An 11,610-nucleotide genomic window follows, 5' to 3' on the forward strand; every position below is an offset into this window, starting at 1 on the left:
AGCTCTCTGGGCAACCGACTGCCAGGGGCAGGAGCCCTGGGGTGGCCGTGCCTGAACAGCACCTTTGTGCCTACAGTGCCACCCTCGATGGCTGCCCTGGAGCCTGGGATTGGACCCTGCACTTGCTGCAGGAGTCTCTGGCCTGGTTCCGTGCTGACCAAAGGCTTGGAACCATGTCAGAACCTCGGTTGCCAAGGGGGTGGCCTCAAGTGGCTACCGGGCATGTGAGGCCATGGCTGCGTGAATCTTGGGAGCAAGATGCTGATGTCAGAGTGGCCATTGTGACACGTGCGACCAAAGCCCCAAAAGGGAAGGCTGGGCTCAGGCCATGTGTCAGTGCGACCTGGCAACGGGAGGAGAAGGTAAGGCAGGGAAGCAGCTGCCCAGGGACCAGAGGGGCCCCACACCTCGGGCCTCTGGGCCTGTGCTGCAGGCTCACCTGCCTCTCCCTTCCCAGAATCAGCAGAGGAATATCCAGAGGAGACGACGGTGTTCCTCAGCGCGTCGACGGGAGCAGAAGGCGGACAGGAGCAGGGCTCACGCAGGGCTGACCAGGGAGTAGCACCCTCGTAGCTCTGGGCCTGTTCTCCAAACTCCCATCACTTTTCTTCCTCCCACAGAGAGAGGACCAGCACCTGGCGGAGACAGCGGCGTTCCTGGACAGGGACTCAGCGCTGACAGCTGCCATGTGCGACAGGGAGCAGGAGGGCTCTGATGGCAGAGAGCAAGGTGAGGGCAAAGCAGCCCCTCTCACAGCCTGGCCCAGGGGCTGTCGGGGTGGCCAGCGTGGGGCCCAGAGCAGAGGCCAAAGGAGGCAGGAGCTGCTCAGGCAGGCCAGGGCTGGCAGCCTCCTTCCTCCTCAAGTGGGGCCCAGCTGGGCCAGGGGGCAGCTGTTGGGAGCCCCGTGCCCGCAATGGCCGCTGCTCTCCAAGGCCTCCAGCCCTGCCCATCAGGCAGGCACGCAGGCAGGGACAGAGCAGCTCTTGGGGCCGATGCTGCGGGCTGAGAGCCCCACAGAGCTGCTGACGCCCGCTGCCATTGTGTCTGTCCCCTGCAGCATGCCTGCTGTGTCGCCGTTCAGAGGCTGACCCGGACACCTGCGGCGACAAACAGGAGAAATACGGGCTCTATGCCCACATCTTCTGCCTGGTGAGTGGCTCCGGGCACTCCCTCCAGCACTGCAAGGGGCAGTCCCTGCCACCCTGTCCTCATCAGCTCTTCCCATTTTCTGCAGTATTTTGCCACGCTGCTTTTCCGGCAAGCAAAAAAATGTGTTGGACTCCTGGGTTTCCTCCTTCAAGATATCCAGCTTGCAGTCAGGCGGGCGGCATGGAAGGTGAGGGCCTGGCAAAAGAGCAGGGAGATTTGTGCCAGGAGAGGCTGGCCAGAGCTTAGCCCAGAGCCCCAGCAAGGAAGGCCGGCCATGCAGCCGGCTGTGGGACAAAGTCTGCCTCCCAGCAGCTCCGTGGAGCCTCTGGCACAGGAGCTCCCCTCACCAGCTGGCTCTGTGGGCTGAGCGCCAGCAGCGGCCCCATCCTGCTCCCTGCCTGCAGCCCTGGGGCGGCCTGGGGAGGTCCCCAGGCTGCCGCTGATGGGGCTGCCTGGCTCATTCCAGCACTGCTGCGTCTGCGGCCAGAGCGGGGCCACCATCCTGTGCTGCAAGGAAGGCTGCAACAGATGGTTCCACCTGCCCTGTGCCAAGGAGGGCGGCTGTGTCACGCAGTACATTGCCCCATACAGGTAGCTCCTCTCCCCTTCTGGCCACCCTTGGGGAAGGACCAAGACTTTCTCATTAGGCCCATCCCTTTGTCCCCAGGTCCTTCTGCCCTGGACACCGTCCAGTGCAGATGGTGCAGGTGACTCCAGAGCCGGGCACCGAATGCCCCATCTGCATGGAGCCAGTGGAGGACAGAATGACCTTCAAGACCATCGTGTGCCCGACGTGCAAAAGAGCCTGGTTCCACAGGGACTGCCTCCAGGTGGGAGCCATGCCCTCAGGCCTGGGACACAGCAGGTGCTCAGCAGCACCAGGGCCTGGCTCACACTGCTTCTGTTTGCCCTGCAGGGACAGGCCATGCGCGCTGGTCTTTTGTACTTCAGCTGCCCCCTCTGCAGAGATCATGAGGAATTCCTTGTGGAGATGTTCCGCATGGGGATCCGCACCCCCATCAGGTTGGTGTCCTTCTGCGGGGCTCACAAGGCAGGAGGGTGCAAGTGCTGTGCTGTGCCAGGCCCTGCCCCAGCAGTCCAAGCCCTGCCCCATTCAGGGAGTCTGGACTTGCGCTTCTCAGGGGACTTGGAAAAGCATTGGAGGAAGAGCAGGGTCACCCTGTTACCTCCGTGAGGGCAGGGCAGAAGAAACACATCAGCTTTTCCTTTCTCCATCAGAGGGCCAACATGGGAAGACAACAATGCCTTTGCGGATCTAGGAGAGAGGCACAGCAGGTGCAATGCCAGGGAATGCCTTTACCCAGGAGGCAGGGAGGAGGCAGAGGAAGAGGGGTGAGTTGGGAAGCTGCACCCGGGGCTCTGCAGGGAACCTGTGTCTCAGGAAGGGCTGAAAGCAGAAGGAGCCAGTGGTGCTGGGCTGCACAATCCCATGCTGGGACACTTTGTCTTCAGTGCCATCAACCCGTTTGTTTTCCCAGGCCCTGGGAGCTGCTCTTGTGCTCCTCCTGTGCTGCTGAGGGCACCCACAGGCGCTGCTCTGGCCTGACAGTGAGGACAACCCACTGGGAGTGTGAGAGCTGTGCTGGTCTCGGCACGGGTATGAGGCAAAGCAGGCGGGTGTCCCTGGGCTGGGGCCAGTGCCCAGGCTGGGCATGGCAAAGCCCATGGGCTCCTGGAGGGCTGGGGGCAGTGCTCTGGTCGGGCATGGCCTGCTCCAGGCCTGGCAGGCCTCGGACATTCCTGTTTGCTCTTACAGCTGCCACGGATGAGCCAGAGCTCAATGGCCCCAGCCTGACCGGACAGTCAGGACTGGAATCTTCTCAGGGCCTCTCAGAATCTGAGGCCATCAGCCCCACCAGCAGCCCGGTGTCATCGGCTCTGGCTCCCCGTTCTCCATCTCCAGAGGCCAGCAGCCACAGCAGCCCCCAGCATGCAGCCTCATCCTTGGCAGACAGCAGCAGCCCAAGCACATCAAGGCCAAGACACAGCAGCTCCATGGGCCCTGAGGACAGGGTCCATTCCAGGCGTGCTGGGCCTGACCGCAGGCGAAGCCGCTCTCGCCAGCAGAGTCGGGCCACAGATAGACCCGTCCGGTCACGGAGTCGCCGTGACAGGAGCAGCGGGACAAGACCAAGGGCTGAGAGGCCCAGGCCCAGGGACACACCATCGCAGGCTTCCCCCAGATGCAGCTGCCCCTGCTGTCAAGCTCGGGCCTTAAGTCCACCTGTCTGGTCAAGGAGTCACTGTGACCAGAGCAGCAGGAGAACATCAAGGACAGAGAGGCCCAGGCAAAGGCAGACACCATCGCGGGCAGCCCCCAGACTCAGCCGATCCCGCCAGGAAGCTCAGGCCCAGAGTCCACCTGCCCGGTCGAGGAGTCGCCGAGACAGGAGCAGCAGCACAACATCGAGGGCAGAGAGGCCCAGGCAAAGGGAGGCACCATCGCAGGCAGCCCCCAGACGCAGCCGCTCCCGCCTGCCACGTCAAGTCTCGAATCGACCTGTCCAGCCCAGCGGTCTCCAGGACAGGAACAGGAGGACAGCAGCAAATGCTGAGAGGCGCAGGCAAAGGGAGACATCCTCGGGGACGTCCCCCAGACGCAGCCGCTCCCGCCTGCAACGTCGGGCCTCAAACCGACCTGTCCGGTCCAGGAGTCGGCAGGACGGGAGCAGGAGGACAGCAGCCAGTGCTGAGAGGCCCAGGCGCAGGGGGACACCGTCGGGGACGTCGCGCTGGAGCAACCGCTCCCGCCAGCCACGTCGGGCCTCAACTCGGACCTCTAACAGCAGCACGTAGTGTCATCTTCTCTTTCTAGTCCCTCTGTTGGTGGCTGTAAGTGAAGGTGAGAAGGGTCAGTACAGGGACCTTGAGATTTGCAGGTCTGTGGAAAACCCAGACTAGCTCTTGGCATTTCTATGATCCTTGATTTCTATGTTACCATGTATTGTGACGGGAAAAGCCACCTGAGGACATAGCTAATTAAAAAGGACACTCATTGCTGCCTTTAGACAGATATTTCCCCACTGCTTCCCCTTGAAAGTGAACCAGTCCTTAATGGCTTGGATACGTTTAGGGAGACATGACGAGCAAGGTGGCTCTTAGGGAAGCTGTCTTTGAAAAGGCCGTGGGCTGTGTTGCTATCCTTGATCAATCTCATTTCAGTAAAGCCTTTCTTCAGTAAAGCAGAGGGAGAAGGAAGAGAGTGAGACACTGCCTCAAGTGTCTGGAGAAATCGACTGCGACACTGCTGCTGATTTAAAAGACTTGCTTGGACCTTCAAAGGTCAAACCGGAAAAGACAGTGGAAATAGCCTGGGACCAAGAGGATGCGCAGGACTCTGCCCCAGACGAACGTCTGGGACCTTTGCCTGAAAACGACGGAACTCAGGAGTCGAGTGCTTTCAAGTTTTCCTTCTTTGAAGACACAGAGGAGTTGGGCATCAAAGAAGGTAACAGCAGAACCCTCCTAACGGAGCCATTTCTAAGGAACAGCTTCTGGCAGGCACTGTAGAGCAATATGGTGTGAAGAAGGTCAGAGGATTTTAATCCAGAGGATTAAATCCAGAGGATTTTCAGCAGCAGAAGTTAGTAATTATGCAGAAGTATTTTGATCTTCATTTCTACTTGCCAAGGTTGTGGGAGATTAATGAGAGTTAACTCCTGCTTGCATCTCAGGAATTTCGAGGTGCACGCCTTGAGAAGGCATTGGGATTTTTGCAGAGTGGTGAAAAAGCTTCTTGTTGTCATCCCCTAAACTTCTCAAAGAGGGAAAAAGGTGACACAGCAGTCATACCAAGTTACCTAGAGCCCAAGAGGATTTTAAGGAAAATGGGTGTTAAGGTAGAGGGAGGAGCAAAATCCTGGAGTTGACCCCAAGCTCCATGAACATTCTGTTAGTTACCAAATTCTATTCCTGGACCTTCAGAAAAAGGAAACTGAATGACACTGAAGGATCATTGGGGTGTCCTAACCTCAGATAAAGTGAGGCCTTATGAAATGAAGATGAAGGAATATTTAATCAAGTCACAGTCAGGTAGGAATGAAAGGAAACCGTGCCGAGTTATCCAAAATATTAAATGCAACAACACAAAGCAACAAGCCCAGCACACTTGTGCTGTATTCAGGAGCTATTCACTGTCTTCTGGATGCAATGATAAATATTTAGGAATACATAGGAGATGCCTAGAAGAAAGTGGAAGATCCTGGAGCAGAGCTACAGCTCAGGAAATCAGGGAGGAGAAGATTCTGTCCTTCCTAAATCTGTCTTTCCCGGTATAAATATTTCACTTGAAAGAAGGAATTTTTCCTGGCAAGCAGAGAAATAATCTGGTTTTGGCTTTCTTTCTCTTTTGCTGCTGGTTTTGCAGGGCCTCACATACTTGGAACGATAAAACCGGAAAAAGTCACGTGGCAAGAGGATTCACATTTCCAAGACATCACTTCTGAGGGTGCTGATGAGCCGGAGATGTCAGAAATTGCAAAGCACCAAGAAAGGCAAGTTCCATTTGTATTTGTTGTCTACTTGGCTGTAGTAGTTGGATGCTGTGGGAATATTAGTGGCAGCACTGAGGAAATGGGAAACTGACACTGCACACCTCTGAGCAAGGAAAGTCATCTTGGAAAACCATTGGTGCTGTGTGGAGTCCAGAGTCCCAGCAGCCCATTGGATGTGAAGTTGAATGTGAAGAGAGAGAAGCTGAGCACAAGAAATGGACTGGGTTGTTTTGGTTTGGCCAACCCCAAACTGAGTTTGGCCACAAGGCAAAGACACAGTCAGTTTTTGTGTCAAACGTGGGGTCTTTTTATAGAAGGCTTTATTTGCATACTATGCAGGAAAGCTCTTCCGTGTATCCCATTTCTCTGAGGCACTACAGCTCTAACTCGTGCCCATGGGATTTGATAGGACCTTTTAGGATGCTAAAACCCCTTTGTACTTGTCTAGGGTTCTTTCTCTACCACGCACAGAAAGTGCTAGAGTTTTCTTCTTCTCCATAGATGACGCACGCCTAAGAGGTACGACACAACTTCTTCAGTCCCCTTTTGTATATTTTTCCCTTTTAAACCCTTACTGGACTTGAGTAAGGAAGAAAAAATGCTGCCTGGTTATGAATGCTCTGTAGTCAAAATTTGCCATCCTTTCTTGTGGTCAAAGTTGTGGTAGAATCCCATGAGACAGTCCTGGTAAAAAATAAAGGCTGAGCAGCTTTCTGCCTTTCCTTTCTTTCAGATAATTACCTCATAGCTATAGGAACGTTTAGAGCTTAGCAGAAAAATAGTCACTAGACAGGTTAGCGAGACATTTGGGATCCTTTCAGGTAGGTCTATCTCCTTTAACTTTTTCCTGTCTTTCTGGTGTTACTGTTAGACATGCCGAGTGTTCTTGTCAGCCACATACGTCCGTGCGGTTCTTCATCCTAATGAATCTGGGGCTTGCTCTTCTGAAGCCAGTGAATTTTCGATTTAAAAACAAAGACAACAACAACAAAAAAACCCATACACAGCCCCCAAAAATTACACAGGCCACCAAAACAATTGCTTGTTCTATTTTGTAGAATATAGTCTCAAGACAGGCTTAAATGACGTTTGTTTCTTGAGACTTGCTAGATAACGCGGATGAAATGTATGGCTGTGTTCATACAGTTACTGCCCTGCAATCTTCCAGCCCGTCTGATTTGCAGGGTGTGTCAGAATGGAGATCTCAGCCCCTGGCAGGCAGCGCTTCTGGGGCCAGCTGTGGGATCCTGCTGCTGAGCATTTAATGCAAGAGCTGCTGTTTCACTGCAATTTAGATTGCAGCATGTTCAGGGAGACAGCTGCTGCCTTTCATTTTTCTTAGTACACCAGGCTGCAGTAGAGAACATTTCTGCTGGAGCCAACATGTGGTGGGGGAGAAGAGAATAGGAGGGAGTGGAGGATAGAGCTTCTGACTTTATCGTGTTGTTCATTCATGATTGTTGGGAGCAGCAGCCGAATCAGAAGAGTTGAACCCTATTGATTGGTGTTGTGTTTTCTTTTGTGCACAGGGCCTAAAGTTATTTTTTGTAGATCTGTAGAGCTCAGTGAAGACAAAGTGGGTTGGGAAGACATATGTAGATTTATTGCTTGAGGTGAGTATGGAACATCTGTTCCCTGGTAACTGTGGCTGAATGCTGAGCATGGGGAGGGAACACGGCTATGGATGTGCATGCAAAATTAATTCAGGACCTCCAGAAGAGCCTGAAACTTTGGAACTGTCAGGGAACAAATGGGTGTTGGTATACTGGTGTGTGTAACATGATGTTGTGATGTCCAGCCAAGTAAACCACTGCATCTCTCTCTGTTACAGGAGCAGCTAGCTAACTAGATGTAAGGGAAGTGTTTAAGAGAAACAGTGACTTTAGAGACTTCTGCAAGTAGTGGATTCAAAAACTTCTCCTAGGAATATGTTAGATTTTCATTAATTTCTGGATCGTCTAAGGAAGCATAAGAATTCCATAGGGAAACTGAACCCAAACTAATAAACCCTTTCTTGAAAAGAATCGTGTCATATTTGTTCCTTGAAGAAGTTGCCAAGCAACCTTACCGTTTAAATCCTTTCAAGGATCTAACAGCAATGTCAAAGGCCTCCCAGGCCTGGGCCAGGCTGGGCCGCAGCAGTGCCCCAAGCCCTCCAGGAGCGTACGGGCTCTGCCAAGCATAAAAGGACACTGCCCCCAGCCCCAGGGGCTTGGCCTGACAGCCGAGCCCAGAGCAGCAGAGCTGTCACACTCCCCGCTGGTTCTGGTCGCTCTCAGGCGCGAGCAACGCCCGTGGGTGCCCTGGACAGCACAGAAGCAGCACAGGGGCACTTGCCAGGGCCTGGAGAAGCACAGGGGTCAGCTTCTGCACGGCGACACAGCAGGCATGCTGCAGGGGACAGACACAATGGCAGCGGGCGTCAGCAGCTCTGTGGGACTCTCAGCCCGCAGCATCGACCCCAAGAGCTGCTCTGTCCCTGCCTGCGTGCCTGCCTGATGGGCAGGGCTGGAGGCCTTGGAGAGCAGCGGCCATTGCGGGCACGGGGCTCCCAACAGCTGCCCCCTGGCCCAGCTGGGCCCCACTTGAGGAGGAAGGAGGCTCCCAGCCCTGGCCTGGCTGAGCAGCTCCTGCCTCCTTTGGCCTCTGCTCTGGGCCCCACGCTGGCCACCCCGACAGCCCCTGGGCCAGGCTGTGGGAGGGCTGCTTTGCCCTCACCTTGCTCACTTATATCAGGGCCCTCCTGCTCCCTGTCACACATGATTCTGGTCAGGGGTGAGTCCCTGTGCAGGAACACCACGGTCTCCTCCACGTGCGAGTCCTCTCTCTCCATGGCAGAAAAAAAAGAGTGCTGCTTCATAGCAGCATACTTGTCTTGATACTGTCTCATGGTTTCAGTGGAATCGAAGCACTCAGCTCCCTTTACCTGGGATATCTGAGGGACAACTGTATCAAATCCCGGCATTACATTGTTAGAACTGTAGAGAGCAATGGCTAGCTAGCAAAGGTCATGTTCCCATGCAGCTGTTAGCTGGGAAAGAATTAGACAGTAGAGTTCGGTTAGTGTGAGATGTTGCAAAGTCAGGAAGACCTTAGTGATAACTGTTAACTGAGAACAGGACGCTGTGATCAGAAGAATGTGAATTCAGCATAGGTGAGCGATCACAGGAATGTGGAATTAGGTGGAGTTGACCTTAATTGAAAATATCCAATAACGAGCTTGCTTTTGCACTAGGTATGAGCCTAATTATTGATGCTATATAAGTGGTTTTAGAGTTACCAATAAATGAGACTTGCTGATCATTCATATTGAGTGCTGCATTTCTTCCGCCAAACTCATCAAGGTGCCCAAACAGCAGGGACCTTTGGGACCTTTGGGATCTTTGGGACCTTAAAAAGGAGTTGGAGTCAGCCAAGGGAGTTGGTGTCAGGGGACGGGTCCTCCGCAGCAAGGACGGCCAAACGCAACAGCTGTGCCGTGTTCCAGGCAACCTCACAGGAGAGTCCTGGTCAAAAAGCAACGTTGCCGCGCCCCAGGCGTCCTTATAGAAGAGTCCTGCTGTAAGGTGCTGCTGAAACTTTGTAGGGGCTGCAACAGCACGCACTGACGGTAAGATGGAAAGGCAAGCAGCGTATGATTTATTTACCTGCTTTTTAGAAAAGCGACAGGTTAAAGATTTTGATTTGTGCAAGGAGCTTCCTGGACTTCTTGCTTATGGGTATGCCCGGGGGTGTTTTCAGAATCCCCATACAGTCCATGAATTAAGTGAGTGGCAAAAATTTGGAGATAAATTGTGGGAAGCTGTTTTAAATGATGATAGAACTGCTAAAAAAAATGGAAAAACTGTGGCGGACAGTTCATAATGTTCTTTTGCAGTATCAGGCTGAAGAGGCAGCTGCCACAAAGGCATCTGCAGCTATGTCAAAAAATAGATTATTAAAGGGAATGAATGAGTGTCCATTGCCACCCGCCACGAATACAGTAATTTTGACTCGCCCCGCGCCATCACTGACCCCTGCCGCAGCTACTAATCCTTTTGTGCCATCTTCAATTCCTTCACCTACTAACCTTGCTTCTGGAACGGAGCCTTCGGCACCGTTACCACCCTCCCCTATGAGAAATCCTGAGGTAGGGCATGAGTTAGGTGAGGCTATTGCACGGGAAAGAAGGGAGACATGGGCTGCATTGGCACGGAATATTTTGCAAGAGGGTGATCAGGAAATAGCAGACGCTGTATTGGAAGTAGCATGTCCCGTAACCTTTGCATCAATTCAACGGGGAGGAATACAAGCTCAAATGACAGCTTTAGATTGGAAGTGGTTAGCACAGTTGTGATCTACAGTCAGTCAGTTTGGAGTGACCAGTGAACCGGTTAGACAAAGGATTGATTATTTGTGGGCTACACAGATTTTGTTGCCTGCAGATTGTAGGAGTATTATGAAATTGATTCTTAGTCAGCATCAGTGTGATAAGCAAGAGACCCTTTTGTTCACCTAAACATGTAGCTACGATGCTTTGCAAAACTATGTTTTGTGGAATCAGGATGAGGTTGAAGGTTGCTACTGACGCTTGCATAAATCACTAACGGCCTTGCGAGCTTTCTTGAATTCCAGAAAGTCACCATAGATAAGCCTTAACAGAAAACAGTGAAGAAAGGTCAAAAGGATAAGACTGAGGAAGACCTATGATCTTCATCCCGCGACCACCAGAAGGCAGAAAAAAGACCCCCTAGCAACCGGAGACACATGCGCAGAGACGCCAGAGAAAGGACACGTAACCCGGAAGCCAGGTTAACAGGGGGAGTACGGAAACCAGCGGAGCGGCAGTTGCGTGGAGCGGGAATTCTCCTGCTCCCCTGTCACCCAGCGCTGATCTATTGCTTATTGCTTGCTTGCTGTAATTAATAAAACTTTTCTCTGATTGAACCAGATCACTCTCTTGAGGGAATTCATAACAAATTTGGTGCCCGTGACTCGGATGCAATCTGTAGGGCAGATTCTCGGCACTGCCAGGGGGGCGCCCCGCTAATATTTAGCGGCCCGGAGGACCGGTTTCTGCCTCGGTTGCACCGACGAACCTAAATTTAAGGCAAGTAGCAAAAGGGAGACTGGTCGACCCCTTAAAATCTGTGCACAGAGTCCGGACGAAGCCGCGGGACGCGTGAGTATTACGGGAACCGTTCGGTTGGGGTCAGGATCCCGGAGTGTGGCGAAGTGGTGTGTGTGTGTGAGAGGGGGACTGGTAGCCAGATTCCCCAAGCGAGTGCGGACCCTCAGTAGTGCGGTTCCCATTGGCCCGCGAGGGCGTGGGCCACGAACCAGGGGAAGTGAAAGAGGCTGTGTGATTTGAAGGCACTCCGGAAGAATGGGGCAGGGGAAGAGCAAGCACCCTGTATCTATTAAACTCCCACCGGTACCTAGAGATAGTCCATTGGGTTTTATACTAGATAATTGGAAGCATTTCCCGGGAACAGAAAATAAAGATAGGGCAAAAATGAATCACTATTGTGTAGAAGTATGGGGAGGAAAGGAAATTTCAAAGAATGTATTTTGGCCTACATTTGGATCAACCGAAGATTGGGTTAAACAAAAATTAAACTCCTGGGTAAATACAAAGATCCTCTTTAGCTCAGAGGAAAGTGCTTATGCAGAGACCTGGGTAGTAAATCCCGAGGTTTTTATATTTGACAGAGAACTCAGGGGAGGGGAAGGGAAAGAAAAAGAAACCCCGAAAAGAAGATGCTTTGATAATCCCCCCCAACTCCATTTGTACCACCACCACCACCACGAGCCCCTCCCCCTCCAAACCCCGAGGAGGAGGATTTAGACATGCCAGATGTGGGGCCTGTTACCAGGAATAGATCCAGAAGGAACCAGGAGAACCTATTCCCATTAAGAGAGATGCCAATGGGTGGCCCTCAAGCTGGAATAGGGTTTATATCTGTCC

General features: G+C 52.9%; 1 protein-coding gene across 1 annotated transcript; it reads left to right on the forward strand.

The window, feature by feature from the left end:
• On the forward strand, positions 1-7,684 carry LOC111945768 (uncharacterized). The gene is made up of 16 exons (XM_086845436.1): positions 1-362; positions 458-729; positions 1,058-1,149; positions 1,235-1,336; positions 1,616-1,740; positions 1,817-1,979; positions 2,066-2,172; positions 2,389-2,502; positions 2,649-2,767; positions 2,927-4,012; positions 4,333-4,618; positions 5,537-5,663; positions 6,112-6,182; positions 6,397-6,484; positions 7,193-7,276; positions 7,495-7,684. The coding sequence occupies exons 2-10, from the start codon at positions 687-689 to the stop codon at positions 3,964-3,966; spliced, it is 1,905 nt and encodes a 634-aa protein (XP_086701562.1). The 5' UTR covers positions 1-362; positions 458-686; the 3' UTR covers positions 3,967-4,012; positions 4,333-4,618; positions 5,537-5,663; positions 6,112-6,182; positions 6,397-6,484; positions 7,193-7,276; positions 7,495-7,684.
• Positions 7,685-11,610: the final 3,926 nt, after the last annotated feature.

The sequence above is a fragment of the Cyanistes caeruleus genome, chromosome 11, assembly GCF_971803275.1.
Source record: "Cyanistes caeruleus chromosome 11, bCyaCae1.hap1.1, whole genome shotgun sequence".
NCBI lineage: Eukaryota > Metazoa > Chordata > Aves > Passeriformes > Paridae > Cyanistes > Cyanistes caeruleus.